Source organism: Podarcis melisellensis (assembly GCF_964234715.1).
Source record: "Podarcis melisellensis genome assembly, chromosome: 5".
NCBI classification, from domain to species: Eukaryota; Metazoa; Chordata; class Lepidosauria; order Squamata; family Lacertidae; genus Podarcis; species Podarcis melisellensis.
In genome coordinates this window covers 101,160,958-101,184,706 of record NC_138537.1, presented here as the reverse complement: position 1 = coordinate 101,184,706, position 23,749 = coordinate 101,160,958, and the positions used below count along the sequence as shown (strand labels likewise).

The window sequence follows — 23,749 nt, the reverse complement described above, 5'->3', positions numbered from 1 at the left end:
TACCCTATGCCTCTTTGCTATCTCATTTATTTTGCCCTTTCTTTTCCACATAAGCAAACATAGCAGAAATTTATTATGCCTACTTAGAATAATTAATTGCTGCTTCTGAATAACTGAGCTACAAACAGGTTTTGATTAGATTTAGTGTTAGGGTGTGCTTGTTCAAAAAGGTAGAGATGCCACTTTCAGTAAACAAAAAGCTGATTATTCCTAAAGCATAAAGAACAGCAGTAAGTAGCATGAGGCACTGACACAGTTTCAGTGTTTCAGTGCTGTCTGGGGTCAGCAGCATAAGTTATCCTGTTAAAGCAGGTACTTAGGCTCTGCTTTTAAATATTTATTTATTTATTTATTTATTTATTTATTTATTTATTTATTTATTTTACCGCCCTATACCCGCAGGTCTCAGGGTGGTTCACAGAATAACATCAGAATATAAAACCACAAAATATATAATCAAAATAAAAACAACAACAACCCAATAGCCCCCCCCCCATTTTCAGCCATTTTCCTTATTGGATGCCAGTACTATGACTTAATCACACAGTTCTGAATTAGAAATGTACACCATTTGCTTTTTAAGCAGAGCTGAATATCTGTTTCAAGCACATATTTAAAGCTCTGGACCTAGTAAAACTTCCTGTGCAAGAAAAGGGGTGGGGGAGTTTGTCAGTCCTAGAATCAGATTCAGTAGAACAGATAAGGATCAAAAGGACATATTTTTTCACCACTCTGCCCTCCCCACCTACCAATCAGATCACAGGTCACAGCACTGCCAAAAGAAAAACATGAATCTGCGTCACAGATCCTTAGGGATTCTCTTTATTTTAACAAGGGATCCCTTCAAAATCATCATCAAATCATGTCACCTCTGCAACCACAGTGAATTGATGGAGGATTTGTTTTGTAGAGAGAGAGAGGTTTGGAAGAAAGATTCTTTATCTCTCATAGCAGAGTTAAACGCAATGGTAATTGCTTCAAGCACACTAAGATTTTACATCTGCTCTCATCCACCTTTAAACAAATGTTCCCCATGAAAATACTTAAGCTAGAATAAATCACAGACACTTGGCTTTGCAAACAGGTGAATATTTTACTCACACAGAGGTTACCGCAAACAAGTCTCAATCCACTGGCAGTAAAGCAAAGAAAAATGGTTTCAAACTACTTAAAAAGAAAAGGACTTGCTTTCCTTACAAAAAAGGATAGTGCAACCTTGGTTAGCAAAGTTGCAGCCTGTAAAAATCTCCCTTTTTGAGAGATTCAGTTCACTTGGTTTTTTTCATGCGGTTGGGAGCTACAGTCACATGGCTTCTTGTTTATTCGGGAAAGCAGGAAGAGAAAGAAAAAGAAAATGGGAAGGAGAAAAAAATAGGGAGCCTACTAAGCTCCACCCTCACTGGGACCCTCAACTTAACCATTTCATGCACGCAAATGTGAGTCACTAACTGTATATTACAGTGGTGCCCCGCAAGATGAACGCCTCGCAAGACGAAAAACCCGCTAGACGAAAGGGTTTTCCGTTTTGGAGGCGCTTCGCAAAACGAATTTCCCTATGGGCTTGCTTCGCAAGAAGAAAGCCCATAGGGAAATCTCCGGGGACCTCTTTTAAATGCTGGCGGTGGGGAGCAAAGCCTTTCCCCCTCCCTCCGGCCTTCAGAAGAGGTCCAGGAAGGCCGGCGGGGGCCGAAAGGCTTTGCTCCCCACCGCCAGCATTTTAAAAGCAGTCTGGGATAGCAGGGAAGCGCTTCCCACTATCCCGGATGGCTTTTGAAGGCAGGCGGGGAGGGAGCAAAGACTTTTGCCCCCCGCCCACCTTCAGAAGAGGTCCTGGACCTCTTCTGAAGGCCGGCGGGGGGCAAAAGTCTTTGCTCCCCCCTGCCTGCCTTCCCGGGGGCTTTTAAATCACCCCGGACAGTGGAGAATTCCTCCGCTGTCCCGGGGTTTTTAAAATGCTGGCGGGCGGCAGCGAAGGCTTCGCTGTCCCGGGAAGGCAGGCGGAGGGGGGGAGCAAAGACTTTTGCCCCCCGCCGGCCTTCAGAAGAGGTCGGGGGACAGACTGTCCCCGGACCTGGTCTGAAGGCGGTTTCCATAGGAACGCATTGATTGATTTTCAATGCATTCCTATGGGAAACCGTGCTTCGCAAGACGAAAAACTCGCAAGACGAAAAGACTTGCGGAACGAATTAATTTCGTCTTGCGAGGCACCACTGTACAACAATTTCCCTTCTCTGACAAGTGCATGCATACGTGCAAAGAACTTACAAAAATACAGCATGTCAAGAACCTCCTGAGAGTCCCATCTTGACCTGAAGGTTCTTGAAGCTGTCTCTAGGTAGAGGTATGGTCAGTATGTCAGCTGTAAGTTGGGACAATAACTGACTCCTTAGCTCTGTTCTGGACAAGTTCACAAATGTATCTCACCCCAATGTGTCTGTATAAAAATCATAAAAGTTCATGTCTTGAATCCACTTTTCTGTGCCATGATGATGTTCCAAGTGATCTGTGATTTTTACTGTGTAGTGTATAGACATCAAAAGAAGCTTTTATTTGATCTCTCTCTCTCTCTCTCTCTCTCACACACACACACATACACACAGAAATCCTATGGGAAAAAAGCCATGTAAATTCATGATTATCTGCTTTTATTTATGAGATCCAACTTTTATCTTCATTTTGCATGCCTAAGGGATTTTTATCAAAATTCTCTTCGAGTATGAATTTAAAAACCCTTAAAAATAAATAAATCTGTAGGCATCTATAAGAAAACATTCTACAAGAATAAATTATAGTGGCACACCAGGTGATATACAAAGAATAAGATGAAAACATACTGTATGTTTGTAGTAGCTTGTAGTTGCTGATCTGGAAATTTCATTCAGGTAATGATCATTCAGGTATGAAGAAAGAAAGAGAGACTAACTATTTTGAAGCAGTGTTAAATTTCATTATGAAAAGATGCAACTTACAAAACATTGTGGATAGGGTCCAAAGAACTCAACAGCATAATGGCCACAGCAGGAGTTTGCTTGCAAATAAATGTTTCCAGAACAATTATTAACTCAATTAAAGGCAATTGAGTTAAGGCAGAAATGCATCAAGAATAATCTGCTCAAATATTTTTTCTCTCTAATTACTGCTGCTTCTTAAACTTATCTTTCAAGGAAAGGGGCAAAGACATAAGGAAATATTACACATATGGCCTAGAGGCTTCATCAGTGCTGTTTGGCAATTCTGCAGAACCTTTGCACTTGACCGGAGGGTCTTCTGAAGTTGTCCACAGTGCATGTAACTCTAAACCTACCGGAAATCCCTGAAGTCAGTCTTTGCATGTTTCTCTGGCCCTTGTCTGCTTTCTTTTGCTATGTAAACTCCCTGAAATGACCTCTTGCAGAAGTTATCTTAGGAAAGCACTACAGCCCAATGGCCTATCCAGGCTTTTGCAGAACTGTAAACTTAAAGAACAGTGGGGCTCTCTCTGGATAGAGCAGCTGGGACTCTGAAAGAGCAGGCAAGGGAGTTTCTTTTGTTTTGGCTGCTTCTTGAACTGCTGAGCTGAGAGCCCAGAAAAAGAGTGTTGACCAATGTACTAAGAGGTCTTGATTTCCAGGGAGAGAGATATTTTGGCAGGCAGCATTTTCTCACATCCCTAGAGAGCTAATTAATTTTATTTGCAGAAATGTCCATACCACCAACATTAAGAACAAATATGGTGGCCAGCAGCAGAAAATCAACAATAAAGTTGCATTAATGAAATCACAGAGGAAACCTCTCTGTTGTAGAGAGGACCAGAGGGCTTGCATCTGATGGTGGGTCTCAAAAATAGATTAGGAAGCTGTTTGCATGCTGCCCACCCTGCGGCACAGCATCCTCTCTGACTGAGGTTGTTTCAAGCTTGGCGTTGGAAGAACCCTACATGATTATGCTGTGTGACTCCAACATCCATGCCAAGGCTGTTCTTGAACTAGCTCAGGATTTCATGGCCTCCATGGTCACCACGGGACTGTCTCAGGCTGTTACCAGCCTGACACACAGAGCAGGAGATATCTTTGGTTTTTGCTCCCAGTGGAGTGAGTAGTCTGTAACCAAAAGGCTGGCTAGCTGCAGCATCCCACTGTCATGGTCACACCAGTTTCTGGGCTTATGCCAGCTATGCCCCTTGGCACAGGTGGGTGACTCACTAAGATAGTCCATCCCCAGAGACTGGTGGATCCTGATGGAAACTTTCCAGAAGAGAAAAGGCAAGGCTGTTGTCTTGTTGGGGAATGATGAGGGCTGTTGACATCATCACTCTTTAGCTTCCCCTCCAGTGCTGCAGAGCCCATAAAGCTCCCTGGTATTTTAGTGAGCTGTGGGTAATGAAGAATCTTGGAGTACTGGGGGTTTTGATCCCACTCTGAAACTGACCGAGCACGAAGCAGATAATACCATGCAGCAACAAAAGCAGTGAAGAAGCATTTGCGATCTTTTTTGCGGAGAAGGTCCTGTTGCTCCGCCATGACCTCCCTGCCAATTTGGATACAATAAAGGAACTGGAGGCCCCTCGACTGTCCTCGGGTCCAGTATTGGAGCACTTTGACTGGATATCCCCAGCCGATGTGGACAGACTCCTCCAAGCTGGAAAGCCCACCACCTGTCCTCTTGACCCGTGCCCGTCTTGGCTGATTAGAGCGTGTCCAGACGAGGTGCGGGCCCCCCTGGGTGATATCATCAATTTGTCCCTTGGCACCCGGACATTCCCAGGGGAACTGAAGGAGGCAGCGGTGCGCCCGCTCTTAAAGAAAACATCATTAGATCCTTTAGATCTATCCAATTACCGCCCGGTTTCGAACCTTCCATTCCTGGGTAAGGTGATTGAGAGAGCGGTTGCTGAACAGCTTGGTAGGTTTCTGGATGAAACATCGGCTCTCGATCCATTCCAGTCTGGCTTCCGCGCTGGTCATGGGACCGAGACGGCTCTGGTCGCCCTAACAGATGATCTCCGCAGGCAGCTGGATCGAGGCGGGTCGGGGCTGCTGATTCTTCTAGACCTGTCAGCAGCCTTCGACATGGTCGATCACGAACTCCTAGACCGCCGCCTTGCCGACGTGGGGATCCAGGGCACAGTCCTTCAATGGCTGCGCTCGTTTCTCTCTGGTCGGGGACAGAGGGTGGCGCTTGGGGGGGAATTGTCATCGCGCCACTCCTTGGTGTGTGGAGTGCCTCAGGGTGCGATTCTCTCCCCGATGCTTTTTAACATCTTTATGCGCCCCCTCGCCCAGCTTGTCCGGAGTTTTGGGCTGGCTTGCCATCAGTATGCTGATGACATCCAGCTCTATCTGTTGATGGACGGCCTGACTCGGCCCCAGATACACTGACCAGATGTCTGGAAGCTGTGGCTGGATGGTTACGTGGGAGCCGGTTGAAGTTAAATCCTTCGAAGACAGAGGTCCTCTGGCTGGGACGGAGCGATATGGGATTGAGGGGGCAACTCCCATCTCTTGCGGGGGTGCAGTTAGTGCTAGCATCGTCCGTTAAGAGTTTGGGTGTAATCTTCGATACCTCCCTCTCTATGGAGGCGCAGATTACAGCTATAACAAAGGCGGCATTTTTTCATCTCCGCCAAGCTAATCAGTTGGCTCCTTATCTCTCTCGCCCTGACCTAGCCACTGTGATCCACGCGACGGTCACCTCCAGACTGGATTATTGTAACTCGCTCTACGTGGGGCTGCCCTTGAGCCTGACCCAGAAACTCCAGCGGGTGCAAAATGCCGCGGCGAGACTCCTTATGGGGTCTTCGCTGCGAGATCATATTCATCCAGTACCATACAAGCTGCACTGGCTCCCGGTGGAGTACAGGATCAGGTTCAAGGTGCTGGTTTTAACCTTTAAAGCCCTATACGGCCTAGGACCCTCGTACCTATGGGACCGCCTCTCCTGGTATGTCCCACAGAGAAATTTACGGTCTGCAAATAAAAACATCCTAAAGATCCCAGGCCACAGAGAGGTTAGGCTGGCCTCAACTAGAGCCAGGGCTTTCTCGGCCGCGGCTCCAATCTGGTGGAACGCTCTGTCACAAGAGACTAGGGCTCTGCGGGACCTGTCATCTTTCCGCAGGGCCTGCAAAACAGAGCTGTTCCACCAGGCCTTTGGTCAGGGCGCAGCCTGACCCCCTCCTCTGGCAACCTGCACAGGATTTTGCTTGATGGTTGCCATTAATTTGATTTTAATTAATTTTATAATGAATGTTTTTAGAATGTTGAACTATTTTGACTGTTGTTAGTCACCCTGAGCCCAGCTTCGGCTGGGGAGGGCGGGATATAAATAAAATTTATTATTATTATTATTAAGAAGTTCTAATATGCTGCTTCTCAAGCATCCAGCAGAGCTTTTCTGGACTTTCTTGGTCTCCCTAGAGCTCTGGAGGCCTCCTGTGACCATCTGGCCCACCATTTTGAGGACAAAGCCGCTCGGCTCTGTGGTGATTTAGATACTGCCATTACTGTTGCAGTCTGGTTCATTCTACTCAGCAGTTTTATGCAGATGTTAAACAGCATGGGTGATAAGATCAAGTAAGTGAGTATAAAATCCCAAGTTTGTTATAGTAATGGGTGCATATTACTTTAAATTCAGGTATGTCAGCTAAAAAGGATGTGTACTGCACTTTAGGAAACAAATACAGTGATACTATTTCAATGAAAGTTTGATTAAGCTTTTTTGTTCCGCATGAACAAATTTTTAACAATGTTAGGGAGGTTGGTTTTGTTTTTTGTGCAGAAGTGGTAAAAAATATTCAGGAATTATTTTCAATGTTAAGGTAAAATTATGTTTTATTACATATTTTCTCTGGATGATCTTAATTAAAAATGTATTTTTGTTTTGTTTTTCACACTCCGAAGAGAACAAAGCCTCACCAGCTCAAAATGAACTGGAAGGTTATGTCTGTCTTAAGCAGGCTCTCAAACAGTTACTGGAAAAATAAGGAGCAATATAGTTATCCAAAACCAATCGACTTAACCATTACTTAAATGCCTTCCAGACATTTGTGGTTGCCCTCCTGCCACTGGCATCACTGCAGCTTATCTGGACAGAACTGGGCTGGTCCTGTGTGGGCAAATAAGCTGCAGCTGCAATTCATGTCCCAGGAAGGTGGTTCTAAGAGAGTCTGTGTACTGGTCCAGTAAACGCTTCTGCTGCGCAACCAGCAACAGTTCTCTTTGCAGAGCATTAATTAAGTCCAGTGCAGAGATTCTTGTTGCAGTACAAGCTTCAGAGTCTCAGCAGCAAAGAAATAACGACACAGGGAAGCCTGTCTTTCCAAAGACAGGTTTATTGCAGAAAGATAACAGAAACACCTCCGGAGCTTTCAGACATTTTTGCTTCATGCCCCACAGGCAGAGAAAACAAACACTCTTTATATACTGAGCAACTTAACAACTTAACGAGCTTGACTACTTAAAGTCACATGACATTGCTAACTTGCCAGCGTCTTAGGTTTCACACCCTAACAGGTTCTGCTGCTCCACCCAGCAACACTGCCCCCCCAACTTCAAGAAATACAGATTCAATTACTGCTCTGGTCATTTCTGAGGAAAAGACCGTCTGTTTTATGATGATTGCTAGGAGGCTTGGCTGTGTAGACCTTGGTCTGCAAGGCACTTTGCTGCTCTAAACCAAGAAAGCAGATTAGAGTTACAGGTGGCGACCATTTTAGGTGCATTCAGTAGATGTGCAATCACTAACACACAAGTCCTTTTGGACCCAGAAGGCAGAATGGGGGTGGGGCAGAACAGGGCGGGGGGGGTGTGCTTACAGTATATGCACTCCAACACATATGGGGGGCAGGAAAGGAACCACCATGTGAAATGGCCGTGACCTTTACTTAGCACAGATTTAGTTATGTCTTAACTGTTTCAGATCCCGAGTAGGTACTCTTTGTAAGTTGAATGCAGGTCTAAGAGACTATGAATATTCTTCCATGTTTTACATGTTTTAAATACAGTATTGATGTGCCTCTGAATATCAGCTGCTAGAGAGCAGAAGCAGGGAGAGTGCTGTTGTGCTTTTAAAAAAGGTAAAGGACCCCTGACAGTTAAGTCCAGTCATGAATGACTCTGGGGTTGCGGCACTGGCCGAGGGAACCAACGTTTGTCCACAGACAGTCATGTGGCCAGCATGACTAAGCCGCTTCTGGCGAAACCAGAGCAGTGCACGGAAACACTGTTTACCTTCCCGCCGGAGCGGTATGTATTTACCTACTTGCACTTGTGTGCTTTCGAACTGCTAAGTTGGCAGGAGCTGGGACTGAGCAATGGGAGCTCACCCCATCATGGGGATTCGAACCACGACCTTCCGATTGACAAGCCCTAGGCTCAGTGGTTTAGACCACAGCACCACTCTCACCCCGTTGTGCTTTTAAACATATCTAATTATGTTAGTTTATCACTGATGTGTCTGCTGCCCTGGGCTCCTTTTGGAGGAAGGCAGAAAGACAAATTTATACTGAGTTTTGAAAATATAAAATACACATAAAGATGCAAAATGACCATTTCACTTCAGTTCACATTCTTTGCTTGTTTGAATCACCCCCTTCATTTCCAACTTCTTAATTATATTTGTGTCATTTACAAAAACACTCCCATCCAGAAAGAAGCTTGTGAGGCTGACAGCTGAAAAGAAGATCCCTCATTCATAGATCTTCAGCTAACTCTCTAAACAACTGTGGGGCTAAATTTTCAGATACTGCTGTCTGCCATCCTCTTCCAATCCAGCCATGAACTGGTTACCCTGATAATCTTTCCCAGTGCTTTGCAACTATTATTCTCACAGCTGCAAGCATGAAAATTATTAACTCCTGATTTACCTAGTTGATCTCCCGGTAATGGCAAATGGGAGCTCTTTCAGCTGAAAGAGCCCCAGTGCAGTGAAGCAAGGGGAGTGACGCGGTCCCCCAAAAGAAACCTCAGATTGGGCATTCTGAGGACCTGGTGATCTGGTAGGTGCCTTTTGGTGACTCCCCCACTCCCTGGTAAGCTCGTAAGAGCCCCGAGAGTGAGTGGGGTCGGAGACGCGGCACATCGGAAACGACTGCTTCCATCACAGTGCGAACCTCCGAGTCTGGCGATCGTGAGCGGGCAATTCCTTTTAAAAAAAAAGGGCTTAAAATTAAAACGGAGGTCGATCCCTTTTGTTGAATTAAAGTAGAGTCAGTAAATGAGGACCGAAGCCTCAAGAATAAAAAGACTTTTTGAAAGTTTGCAAGCTCAATATAATGCCCCCCTTCTGCAGGGGGAAGGGGAAAAAACTATTTTAAATTTTAAACCCTGCAAGACTGTGACTTACTGTAAAGAGGTTCCTTCATTCTGCAGCGGACCTCCTGGTAGGGAAAGGCTAGACTCCATTGTGACATCACAATGGAAGAGGAAACATTCGACTTTCGTTTCCATTGATTCTATTACTTTGTATCCTGCTGCTGTCTGGACTCATTTTAAAGTAGCTAAAGAAGTATCTGTTACTGTTGCTAAACTCCAAAAGGGATTTGAAAATTTTTCCTTATTTTTACAGCCTGTCTTTTTACAATAAGGAACAGGAGGGCTGATGGCTGCCTGGGCTGGCATCTGTGGGACTGGTGGTGGGAATCTGTTTTTCTCTCTCACTCCACTAAGCTGTGAGACTGACCTTGAAATTCCTGAGCAATGATGTGTGCTGAAAAAAACAGATAAGGGAGTTGCTCTAAAAGTGCCTTTGAGGAATCGGTAATGCTTTTATTGAATGAAATTAGAGATAACACAAATCGTAATACAGAAAGGTATTGAAAGATTGGATAAAAAGTTTCAAGATTTAAGTGCTGAATCGAAAGAGGTGAAGACTGAGATTACATCACATGAAACAAGGTTGGCACAGCTTGAGACAGAGTGTCAGATTTGCAAAGATTACAATATGAAAATGAAAATTCGATTGCATTTCTTCAAATGAAGGAAAGGGAATCTCATCTAAGATTGAGAGGGGTCCCTCAATTGCAAGAAGAGCAACTGTTTGACAGACCAATTTGTGGCGTGGTGAGATCTGAAAAAGGAAGAAGTTGAAAAAGGAAGAATATTTGGCCCCAAAAAGGATTCAAAAATAACTTACGACTGCATAGTGGTTGTCAGGGGCTCAGGAGCAGAGGCACAGGAGAGGGAGGAAATGGAGAGCGAGGGGGAGGAATCAGAGGGCAGTGTAGGGGGTGACAGTGGCCCGAGGGATTCCTGGAGTCTGTCCAGCGAATCGGAAGACTCGCAGAAGGGAGCGCCGATGGCCAGAGCAAGGGGGGTGCCAAGGGGGAGACCCCAGAAGGAAGGGGCCAGCGGGGACTCCCAGAGCAGCAGTTGGAAATCAGGACCAGCTTCCCCACCAGAGCGCAGTGGGGGGGAGGAGTCCCAGGCATCGGGACCAGTGTTCCCACCACCAGCAAGAGGAGATGAGTCAGGATTGACCACACCTCCATCGGAGAGCGGGGAAACGGTCGAGAGGAAGGTTGCCGGCTGGGCGCGCGCGCCAAGTTCAAATGTACAGGCGAGCGGCACAGCAGATAGCCCGGATAGGGAGCCAGGTCCTATAGCCCGCCGAAAGGAGGGGCAAGAATCAGGGGGGTCAGCGTCAGAAGAGTCCAGAAAGGAGGAAACCCCAGGGGGCAGAAGGACCCAGAGGAGGAAAGAGCAACGGAAGAGGTGGAGTAAGGCTAGAGTCTTAAACTGGTGTACAGGGGGCGGAGACTCAGATGGAGCTTCGCCGGTCTAAGTTCTAGACATGGAGTTGCACGCTGCGGTTTGGAAATGGAAACTAATCTTCAATAAAGACTTTGTACGTTATTACTGACTAGCGTTGGTCCTCTGTGAGCTGGGACCTAGAGGCAGCTCTGACAGTGGTCTTTAATACCAAGGAACAAAGAGATACCATTTTGGGACTGCATTATAAAAAAGGTTTAAAAATTCAGGAGAAACCCATCATTATTTTTAAAGAAATTCCTAGACACTTCTTGAACCTGAGATCCAATTTCACAGAATTGGCAAACGTCTTGAGGGGGGAAATATTTTTTTCAGGTGGGAATTTCCAGGTCTCTCCTTTAAATTTGGAGGAAGAAAGCAAATAATTAAGACTGTTGGAGAGAAGGACAGATTTCTGCAAAAGTACGCGGTGGAACTTGGACTGGAAAGCCTGCAGCTGCCAGGGGCAGGAGCGGCGACCCCTTAATTTAACATCATGGCTTTGAGAATTTATTTTTGGAATGTTAATGGCTTAAATTCTCCTCAGAAAAGGAGACAGGTTTACCAGGTTTTGGAAAAGCAGAATTTGGATGTAATTTGTTTACAGGAAGCACACACTAGACTACATAGAAAAAAATTATCAAATAAAAAACTTGGTCAAGAATTTATTTCTTCAGATAAAGTGAAAAAAAGAGGAGTGTTTTTTTAAGTCAAAGAAAAATGGAATCCAAAACTGATCTTCAAATATGAGGAGGGAAGATACATTGAGTGGAAATTACAGTACAAGGCGATAAATATTTGTTACTGGGAATCTGTATGATGGCAAATCAGAATTCTTTAAGAACTTGGAAACAAGTCTTTTGGAACACTTGGATTACAAATTAATTTTAATGGGAGATTTGAATGGAGTGGCATCTACTTTAATGGACAGAACACAGACAGAAAATACTGAATGCTGGCAGATTACCTAAGACTTTCTTTGAAATAACTGATAAATTCGGCCTGTCAGACATATGGAGAGTTAGGAATCCTACTGAAAAAGATTTCACATTTTTTTTAGGTGCAAACCATTCATTCTCGAGAATCGATTATTTATGGATATTCAGAGACTTGGTTCCTAAAGTATCAAAAATGGAAAATTGCCCTAAAACCTGCTCAGATCATAATGCAGCTTTTATGGAATTGAAAACGTCCCTACAGGTTTCTTTCAGATGGAGAATGAATGATGATTTGTTGAGGAGTACCCAAATTTTAAATAAAGCCCCCAAAGCCCTAAAAGACTATTTTGAAATCAATATGAACCAGGGAATAGAAACAAGGGTAATGAGAGGATTTCTCATTCAACAAAATTCAGTTAGGAGAAGGATTCAGAATGAGAAAAAAGATAAAATTTTGGAACAACTAAAAGATAAAGAGAAGAGGCAACCCGAAGAATTTGCAAACACAAAAGGAAATTAAAGCCTTACAGCCTCAGTACTCACAGATTATTAACCAAGAAATAGAATGGAAATTAAGGAGGATGAGTCAAAGGAACTTTGAATTTGCAAATAAATGTGGGAAACTTTTAGCTTGGCAATTAAAAAAGAGGCAAAAACTATTACTATTACAAGTATCGTAACGGAAGGAAAGTCTGTGGAGAACCCTGTGGACACAAGAAGATGTATTACAAACAACTGTATAAAAAGAAGAAAGAAGATCACGCTAAAATTGAGCAATTTATTAGAACTAACGGTTTGCAGAAGATTCCTGAGGGTAAAAATATCCTACTAAATGATCTAATTACAAGACAGGAAGTGGAATATGCAATAAACTCAAGGTAACTTGGCAAGGCCCTGGGACCAAATGGTCTATCACCAAAATATTACAAGATACTGAAAGACTGGCTTATTCAACCACTGTTAGAAGTTTGCAATAAGATTATAGGAGGGGGCAGACCACCTGAAACCTGGAAGCCTATATTACTCTGATTCCAAAACAAGATCAAGATAGATCCAATGTCAATAATTACAGACCAATCTCCCTACTTAATGTGGATTATAATTTTTTTTCAAATATACTGGCCAACAGGCTAAAGTTTATGTCGGAATATATCCATAAGGACCAGGCAGGGTTTCTGCCTGGAAGACATATGAAAGATAATATTAGGAACATTGGAAAAGTTGGAAGCAAGAAAGAACTGTAAAACAATGTTAATGCAGAGAAAGCCTTTGACAATGTATCTTGGAGTTTCATGTGACATAACTTAGAAAGTATGGGGGTTGGTGAAGAGTTTTTAAATGGGATTAATGTGATCTATCATGAACAAAGAGCTAAAATTATAGTAAATAATGTGGTATCAGAGGAAATTAGAATTGAGAAGGGAACTAGGCAAGGGTGCCCACTTTCCCCTCTGCTGTTTATTTCAGTCCTTGAGGTCTTGTTAAGTATGATAAGAAAAGATGAACAAATTAAAGGTATTGTAGTGGGATCTAAACAGTATAAATTAAAAGCCTGATGACTTAGTATTGACATTACAGGGTCCAGACTCCAGTGCAGTAAAAGCACTGGAGATGATACAGGAACTCGGACAGGTGGCGGGATTTAAGTTAAACAAGAGCAAAACCGAAGTTTTAGAGAAAAATCTGGATAATGAGGAAAGAAAATTACTACAAGAAAAGACGGGCCTAGTGAAAAAAGTTAAATATCTGGGAGTTAATTTGTCGGTGAAAAATTTGAACTTATATAAAGATAACTATGAGAAATTCTAGAATGAAATTAAGAGAGATCTGGAGATATGGTTGAATTTGAAATTGTCATTAATGGGCCGGATTTCAGTGGTTCAGATGTATGTATTGCCAAAGATGTTATTTTTGTTTTAAGCCCTCCCAATTATTGACAATGTGACATGCTTTAAAGAATGGCAGAAAGCTTTATCTAGATTTATCTGGCAGGAGGAGAAACCCAGAATTTAATACAAATTACTAACGGATTCAGGAGAAAGAGGGGGATTTTCCCTGCCAGATTTGAAGATCTATTTTGAAGCAGCAGCGCTTTGCTGGATTAAGGAATGGATACAACTAGAGGATACCAATGTCTTAGATTTGGAGGGTATGATAAAGTAAAGGCCCATAATGCTTTTAAAAACCATGTAATTAGGAAATCTCTGTATAATGTGTGGATAAAATATAAAGATCTCTTAGAAAGGAAGAGACCCAGATGGCTCTCGCCAGTGGAGGCAAAGGCCCAGAAAAAGTTAAATATGGAAACCAAGTGGTTGAGATATTCAGACCTGCTATTGGAAGACAAAGAAGGTTATAAATTTAAACCATTTGATCAAATTAAAGATAAGATAAATTGGTTACTGTCAGGGAACTGCCATCGGAGCCAGAGGCGGAGGGAAGGCTCCAGAGGGATGCCGGAGAGGGTCCCAGTAGGAAGAGAGGCAGCCCATCTGCTGGGGAAGGAAATCAGCGTAGCACCAGTGGAGAAGGGGGGCAGAAGGGGGAATTGGCGAGGGGGCTCCAGGACTCCTCGCTGGAGAACAGCGGGGAGAGCACAGGTCCTCCGCTGCCCACACCCTCCCTGTGCAAAAGACTTCTGCGCAGGGAGAGTAGGAGGAGACTAGGCGTCAAAGAACTTCTTTGCTGGAAGAAGTTCAAGAAATGCCCACTGACGGATTCTGCCAGCGATTGAGACACCCCAGGTGAGAGGCTGTCCAGACAGAAAGGGTTCACCCAGGTAACCTAGCCAGGAGTGGCAACAACTTACGCACGAGCAACCCCTAGAAGCATTACAGGTACATTATCACCAGATCAATGAATTGTATAAATTAGATAAGAAAAATGGTTTTGCTTCAGAAAAAACTAAGTTGGAAACAGAGTTGTTAGACTATAAAGTTAAAAATTTGTCTAAAATGTATAATTTATTGTTGGAATGAACAAGGATGAACAAGTTAAATCTGTGATGATAGACTGGGCAAGATGTGTGGGACACAACATAATGTTTGAAGACTGGGAAAGATTGTGGAAGAAAGGGGTCAAGTTCACTTCAAAATATTGTGAAAATGATGTATAGATGGTATTTGTAAAATCCCTGTAAAATTAGCAAAGATTTACAACAACAGTGATAATTTATGTTGGAAATGTAAAGAAAAGGAGGGTACTTTTATCATATGTGGTGGACCTGCCCCAAGGTGAAAGACTTCTGGGAGAAGATTTATAATGAACTGAAAAAAAATGTTGAAATATACATTTATTAAGAAACCAGAGGCCTTTCTTCTTGGAATAACAGGTTTGGAATAGCCCAGAAAAGATGTCAAATTGTTTTTGTATGGCACAACTGCAGCAAGAACCTTGTTAGCTAAGAATTGGAAAACATAAGAAGTTCCAACAGTGGAGGAATGGCAGATGAAGATGATGGATTTTTCGGAGCTGGCCGACCTGACTGGAAGAGTCCATGACCAGGAGGAGGAGGAGTACCAGGAGGATTGGAGGAAATTTAAAGATTAGTTAAATGTGTTAAGATAATATAATTGGAAAAGCTTGTAAATATCAGATAGGTTTAGGATTTAATTATGTAATCTTAGGAATTAATATGTTTAAAGCTAAAATAGAAAGAAAGAACGATGCAAAGTGATTAAGTTAATTTTATGAGAAAAATGGCTTTGGAAAACTGTTAAAATGATACACACTGAAATTCAACTAGGGGGATTTGAGGAAGTCATTTAACAATGTCACTAAGCTTGGTTTAAATATGGTTAAGATTTATGTTTGTCTGTTTGTTTGTTTAAATTTTTTTGGAAAATCAATAATTTTGGGGGGGGAAAAATAAAATAAAATTATTAACTCCTTATGTAAAATCTGAGCCTTAGTAGCTGGAAATAAAGATAACGAAGCCAACTGAAGATAAGGGATTATCACTTGTCCTGTTCGGTATTATATAGTGGAGAATGGCAGCACGGGAGTCAGGTGCACCAAGTTGCCTCCAACATTGTGGGAGCTGGTCACGCATGTGTGATGTCACACACGTGCCGCCGCCGCCCAACCTGGCCAGGCCAACTTGGCCCGCCACCACCCCACCACCAGCTTACCTTTGGTGGAGGATGTCCCATTGAGAAGACACTTTCTGCTGATGCATCTTTGACAGAGAGCACCAGAGCACTTTCCTGGAAGGTGCTCTGGCGTTCCTCAAAAGGACGTGCCAGGTGAAGATGCTTCCCCCTGACAGGTCCTTTGGAGGACTGCAGTGGAATCTTGGGGGGGGGGCTTCTTGACAATATTGGGGGCCCTGGCACCGGTGGGGGTGGGGGTGTGTGACAGGACTCACCAGAACAGAGCACCAGCAACTATGTTGTACTGAGACCCTTGATCAAGATATACCAGCATCTCTTTTTTTTTTACAAAACCCCCCACTCACCACTATTTGATACATGCAGATATAAAATATATTCAAAAGAAACTAATATTGATACCACAAATGCTAAAGTGAAAAACACACACCCTATCACATATTGTATAGTTAGTCTTTTCATTCACAGCCTCTCCAATGTCTTGGAGAGAGGCTGTTACAAACAAGCTGAAGTTTCACATCTGAGAATTTGCTGCGACTGAAACCATAGAATCATAGAGTTGGAAGAGACCACAAGGGCCATCGAGTCCAACCCCCTGCCAAGCAGGAAACACCATCAGAGCACTCCTGACATATGGTTGTCAAGCCTCTGCTTAAAGACCTCCAAAGAAGGAGACTCCACCACACTCCTTGGCAGCAAATTCCACTGTCGAACAGCTCTTACTGTCAGGAAGTTCTTCCTAATGTTTAGGTGGAATCTTCTTTCTTGTAGTTTGGATCCATTGCTCCGTGTCCGCTTCTCTGGAGCAGCAGAAAACAACCTTTCTCCCTCCTCTATGTGACATCCTTTTATATATTTGAACATGGCTATCATATCACCCCTTAACCTCCTCTTCTCCAGGCTAAACACACCCAGCTCCCTTAGCCGTTCCTCATAAGGCATCGTTTCCAGGCCTTTGACCATTTTGGTTGCCCTCCTCTGGACACGTTCCAGTTTGTCAGTGTCCTTCTTGAACTGTGGTGCCCAGAACTGGACACAGTACTCCAGGTGAGGTCTGACTAGACCAGAATACAGTGGCACTATTACTTTCCTTGATCTAGATGCTATACTCCTATTGATGCAGCCCAGAATTGCATTGGCTTTTTTAGCTGCCGCGTCACACTGTTGGCTCATGTCAAGTTTGTGGTCAACCAAGACTCCTAGATCCTTTTCACATGTACTGCTCTCACGCCAGGTGTCACCCATCTTGTATTTGTGCCTCTCATTTTTTTTGCCCAAGTGCACTACTTTACATTTCTCCCTGTTAAAATTCATCTTGTTTGTTTTGGCCCAGTTCTCTAATCTGTCAAGGTCGTTTTGAAGTGTGATCCTGTCCTCTGGGGTGTTAGCCACCCCTCCCAGTTTGGTGTCATCTGCAAATTTGATCAGGATGCCCTTGAGTCCATCATCCAAGTCGTTGATAAAGATGTTGAATAAGACCAGGCCCAAGACAGAACCCTCTGGCACCCAACTAGTCACTCTTCTCCATCAACCAACAACCAACACAAGCCGTTGTTGAGTCCATCCATACACAATCTTAATGGATAGTTACTCCAAGGACAGATTCCCATGCCACTTTAAAATATGCATTGCCATTGTTTTCTGACACTGGCATATTTGAGAAGTAAGGAGAACTCGCCTACAGATTGATATTGCATTTAAAATAAAATACCACCCCACCAGTCCTGTATATTCTGGGTTCTCTGTGAGGAGATGCCAGCTAGACATTGCATGCAAGGTGCTAAAATGAGATGAGCAGAGGGCAATGGAGATTCAATCCAGCTCCCTCACTGCCTACTGCCTTTACAGACTTTGGCTTTCCATGCGTATGTGGTCTAGTATCTGACCCTGTGGTCTAGTATCTGACCATGGGGCATTATTAAAGCAAGACTCCTATTGGGGATTTCAGTGACTAATGGCCAACATATCTATGGTGAAATGATGTAGATTATATGGGAAATAGGGGTATGGCAACCTTGAGGTGCTGAGGCACAAGAGACTGCTGCCATAGATTCCCATATAAAGTTAAATGTCTTACCTTACACTTCACCATATCCTGCACTCTCTCTTGCGTTGATTGTCCAGACTTGGGTCTCACAAGAATATAAATACTTTTCACATCAGGGCTGCAATACAACAGCTTTTCCACTAGCACTTTGCCCATAAAACCTGTGGCTCCAGTAACAAGTACTGACTTTCCATTGTAGTAGGATGCAATTGATGACATGTTGCTTTCAGTTTCCAGCTTCTTTGTGGAGGTATCTAGCAGAAACATGGAATAATGCAATGTGTTAGATGTCTGAAAATTCTGGATCATGGTTCGGAGTAGTATTGGCACTGTTTAGGCCACTGATTGCCAAACTTGGTGCTCCAGCTGTTTTTGGGACTACAACTCCCATCATCCCTAGCTAACAGGACCAGTGGTCAGGGATGATGGGAACTGTAGTCCTAAAACAGCTGGAGGGTGAAGTTTGGCCATCACTGGTTTAGGCCGTACCTTCTGCTAAAATTAGAGGACTGCGAAGAAGAAAATTCTATATTAACAGAAGAGCAGGCCGGTTTTAAGAAATGAAGATCAGCTACAGAGAACCACTATCTAAACCACTATCTCAAGGCAATTTACATTTAAAATGATTAAAAACAGAGAGAAAAACTCCCAAACCCAAATACATTTAAAACAAGACTAAAACAAAGGATTTCTCTTTCTAAAACAATATAGTACAGAGCTCGACACAGGAGCCATGAAGGTCAATCACTCATCCTCCCACCCACAAGGTCAGGGGTGGGGGGTGGATTCAGCCTGTCCTGCTCCAACACCCCTGGAAGCAATGCCACTGGTAAATCCCTGGCCTGGCTGCAGGGCATGGTGAAAGTTCCTGCGGGGCACAGGAGCGGACCAGAGGGTAGCAGTCTTCACTCCGGTTCGCTCCCAGCCCTTAGGGCTCATCCACACTTATCTATGGTCCCACACTTTCTAGGCACAGGTCAGCACTTCAAAGCACCATGTCCAAGCATTTTTTGGCAGGTATTGGCACTTTCCCACACAAAAACCCACTCTTTATTGCTGAATCAGAGGAATGGCAATCCATGAATTGCATTTGTTCTGACTGAAGAGTAAAGAGTGGATTTTTGTGGGGAAAGTGCTGGGCCAAAAATAAAAAGTGTTCTTACATGGTGCTTTGAAGTGCCTAGAAAAGTGGCAGAAAAGGAAGTCTGGAAGTCTGCCATTCCCTTAGAATGGCAAGGTATTTTGTACCTTCCACTCACACTAGTTTGCATGGCCGACCTGTGTGGGCAGAGAAAGGTCCATTCATCCGAGCACACCATTTGATTATACATTTTACCTTTAGAAAAAAAACCATTTTGAAAAATCAGTTGCACTAAAATGATTTTTAAATTCCAGTGTTAAAAAATGGGGCAAGGAAGACACAAAATTGAAAAAAAATATGATTGTATAAATGGAACAGCATACACACACACATATAAAAATTGTAAAATTGATTTTAAAATGTAGCTAAAATGAGTCTGACTGGAAGGGTAACAGCTGAAGTTATGTCAACAGAGATGCAGGATAAGCTCAAATGCCTAATAGATCACTGCACACCATCAAAATCTAGTCTCTTAAGAAGAAGAAAATTGCAGTGCAAAGACAACCTGACTGCTCAAGATCCTTGTATGAATTTACAAAGCCCTGAAGAACTTTGGTCCAGGGCACCTTTGGAACCACCTGACGTGATGGCTTCAGAAGAGGACTGGATGAATTCATGGAGCTAGGCTATCTGTGGCTCCTAGTCATGACAGCTATAGCCTGTCTCCACAGTCAGAGGTGGTCATGTTTCTAAATACCAGTTGCTGGAAGCCTCAGGAGGGGAGAGGGCTCTTGTGCTTGAGTCCTGCTTGTGGGTTTCCCACAATGGGCATCTGCGTGGCCACTGTGAGAACAGGAAGCTGGACTAGATGGGTCATTGGACTGATCTTTTGAACACTTATATCCTAGTTTGATCACTGAGGTCACCTGTAGGAGTGCTGAGCTGGTGAAACTGGTTTGTCAACAACATGAAACTGACACCTGTGGAATGCTCTTCCAATAGTTAATGCCTTCCGTATTAATTTTTTAATGATTGCTGAAAACTTTTCTATGATACCAGACCTATGCAAACAATTAAAAAAGGTGTTTTCTGTAACAGTTAACTGGTGATCTGTAATTTCAATTTTTTATGTGGCTTTTATATATATTTTGTAAAGTTACATGACTTTATTGAAATTTATAAATAACATAAATAATATACATAATATACACACTCTTAATTCGACAAAAATGAAAACAACCATGTACTAATATTATTCTTTGAATTCAGAAAAATTAAACTTCATTTAAATTTATAGTCTCTTTTTCCAATCTTTTTACTAACATAAAATACACTTCCTATTATTTCCCAATGCACTTTCTTTCTAGTGTTGAATGTACTTAATATTATTACCTTACTCTTTCTGTATTTTCTAATACCATCTTACAACAGTTTGTATTCATTACTTTATTTCTTAACGATTACTATAAACAAGGGTCATTCAAATGCTGCCATAAATATTATACCACTATTATATTTCTGTATACACTATTATATTTCTTATACATATCCCATTTTTTAATAAATAATTGTCTTGTGTTGCCTCTTAGTCTATTGGTCAATTGTGCCATTTCTGCATATTCCTGTAATTTGCCTTGCCAATCTGATAAAGTTGGAACTTTTCCCCCTTTCCAATTCATTGCAACCAGTGTTCAGACTGCAGTCGTGGCATATAGGAAGATTTCTCTTAATTCTTTTGAGTTTTGGGGGGGAATTTGGAACCTAAAATACCCAGTAGGAAGGCCTCTGGATTTTTTAATAATGTTAACATAAGATCTTTTTCAGCTCATCATAAATAAGATTCCAAAACTCTCTGATCTTTCTGCATGTCCACCACATGTGGTACATATCTCCTTTACTTTCACCGCACCGCTAACAGTTATTCGATATTTTTTTAAAATGTATTTTTATTTAAAGATTTTCTTGATTTACCGAAGTATGTGTAATGTCTCTCTCTCATATTTTTTCCATGTAACGTTTTTACAAATTAGTTTCATTTGTTGAGACATTAGGAAGAAAAGGGGGAAAGGGGTGGAGGGGAGGAAAGATGGGTGGGGGTGAGGTCGGGTGGCAATGTTTCTATTTTACTTAATATATGTAGGGTTTGGTGTCAAGCTATTCAATATATTTTTGTACACCATTGAAAGCTTTGATAGAGTGAGATACCATTTGTATTGCATCTTTAGCATGTTTTCTTTAATGGTGTAACATGCCGTAAATTTCATGTTTGCTTTCCAGAGCGTTTCCCATGTCTTGAGCCCATCTAAGAAGAAAAATATGAAAGGAAGCTGGCTGACATATAATTCCTTGTTGATAGATGACGGTAACCAAATAAATAAATAAATAAATAAAAGCTCAGCTCTCAAGATGGCTAGAATATCAACTCCAAGAGACTTTTTTTTTTAAGCAAGATTAAAAAAATGGCTTTGCCACTGAGCCCTCTAAATTTGAAAAAGAATTACTAAGTAACAAAGTTAAGATAATATCAAAGATGAGGAGGAGGTGAAGGCGGTTTTTATATAAAATTGTTGTCCAACTGCATAATGGACAAACAATTTTCTGAAATATATTGTAGATTTTATGTATGGCTTTTGATTTATTGTAGCATCACTGGTGGAGGAAGAGGAGAGCGGGGGGAGTGCACCGCCCCCGGCAGCGCGATCCCAGTAGGGTGCCATCGCGGCTGCCCCCGAGCCCACGCTGGGCGCCACGTCCCTGCAGGCAGTGTGCCCCACCCCCAGGACGCACGCCAGCCCTGCCCCGCCTCTTCTCCACCCCCGGTGCCGGAGCATGAAGCTCCGCCCCTGTGTAGCATGCCAAGTTTATTGATGGTCATCCAAGCTCTGCTTAAAAAATGATCCTTCATTGGAGGTTTTAAAGCAGAGGTTGGATGGCCCTCTGTCATGGATGCATTGCAGGGGGTTGAACTAGATGACCCTCAGGACTGCTTCCAACCCTACAATTCTATTACTACTTGCCTGGCAGGAAATTGGTCAATCAGTGTTTGAAATAACTAAATAAACTTCAGAGACATTCATTCATAATCATTTTGCACTAGATGGTCCTTCAGGTCCCTTTCAACTCGACAATTATATGATCCTATGAACATTTTATTGAAGAAATCTGATCTCTGTATTCAGTGGCAAATCTCAGAGAATGCTGCATTCTGTACTGAGCTTCTTTATATCACATTGTATCTAAAGATAATCTTTTTTATCATTACTGTACCAGTAAACTGCAAAATCTATTTGCCCTGTGATCACTGTACATTGGGGATTAATATACAGGCTTCTAGGAGCACACACTTATTTTCCCCACAATGATTTTTTTCTCAAATTAAACTAGGGATTTTGGATTATGGAGAAAGTCTAAAGGTATAATCATTTAACTTTGTGTGCAACTTTGAAGGCCAAGGTAATCTTAACCTAAATTCTAGAAAGGAGGACTGCAGCACTGAATTCCCCAAGCAATCATGTGCTGCAGGTGTGTAGGGGGAATATTGGGTTTATTGTGCCCATTTTAGTCTAAACTTATATTTCACTGTTGGCAGTGCTTTTTACCCTAAAAAAATGTTTATGGGTACTCTCATTTTCCTACTCATATTGAAATACTGCCCCTCAATGAGGCCAAACTTAGATTCACAAAATGTTTAGGGGTATGTGTACCCTTGCATCTCCCCAGAAATAAAGTACTGACTGTGGGTAATAAATTACAAATATATTTTTTAATATCCATATTTTTAAAAAGTGCTGTATGCTTTTGTAATGAAAATGAAGAAAAACACAAAATATAAACTTATTTCTGAAAAGTCAGATTTCCCCCTTTTAATGTGCTCTTAAACCAGTGCCCCCCCCCATCTGTACATATATCTCTGCGGAAAACAAGAACATGCATGATTTTGGATGAAGTGCAGCAGACACAGGAGTCTAAGGCTCTGGCTCAGTTCACATAATCAGCAGAATCAATACAAAAAGTTTTTCATAGATGCAATATTTGAACATTGCCCCACAAAGAATACCACTACCCTGCACATTGAAAAACGGCTTATGAGGTAGACGGCTAGGCTGAAACATAATCATAGCATGCTAGTTTTCTGTGTGCATGGAGTTTCTTGGAAGGGAATATTCAAAACACCACTCTATCCTCCCCTCCCCACCCCCAAAGTTCAGGAAAAAGTTTATTTTGTGACTCTGATGGTTATATGCACTAGTTCTCTGTGCAAGACAAATGACACATATGAAATGACCCACAGTCGTTCCATGGATGAAGTGCCAATTCAAATCATGTGTGATTGTTTATTTTTATTTATAAAATATAATTATACTTCAATTTCATTTTTTAAAAAATCAAATACGTTTACAACCATTGTTGTTCCTGTTGACATCTGTTTGACCTGAGAGACAATGGAGTGCACCTCTGGAGGTGAAGTGAAATCACTGTGTTAGCAGCACCAAAGTGCTGGATACTCTCCAGGATACTAGCCTGGCCTGCCCAGACAACAAGACCACCCTCTCGGCCTCGATGATGTGGTCCATAGGAAAGCAGAGCAATACATTTGGCACCAGCTTGGCTGCAGCAGTTGCTGAAAGGTGGCGTACAAAGTGCCACCCAACCGTCTTAGGGACTGCACTCTGGATTTGTATAGGCTTTACTCCTTAACCTTTCTTTCGATATGTCCTGCAAGGCAGTGGAAATTTAGGATGAGAGTTTTCCTTCTGTTAGATGGGCTACCTTCCTGGGTGGATGAGACCCATCTGCCCCTCACTTCACTCTACTGTATGTGTAGAAACCACCTTCTTGATTGTTGGACT

At 42.6% G+C, this 23,749-nt stretch overlaps 1 protein-coding gene across 7 annotated transcripts in view; it reads right to left on the bottom strand.

Moving 5' to 3' along the window:
• The window catches only part of FAR2 (fatty acyl-CoA reductase 2), a 60,358-nt gene that overhangs the window by 28,121 nt on the left and 8,488 nt on the right, over positions 1-23,749 (bottom strand). For all 7 annotated transcript variants that reach the window (XM_081913335.1, XM_081913331.1, XM_081913332.1 and 4 more), the window contains one exon: positions 17,849-18,072. In XM_081913335.1, coding sequence (XP_081769461.1) covers positions 17,849-18,037 — 189 coding nt within the window. In that variant the 5' untranslated portion in view covers positions 18,038-18,072. Of the gene's footprint in view, positions 1-17,848; positions 18,073-23,749 lie in introns of those variants that run through there.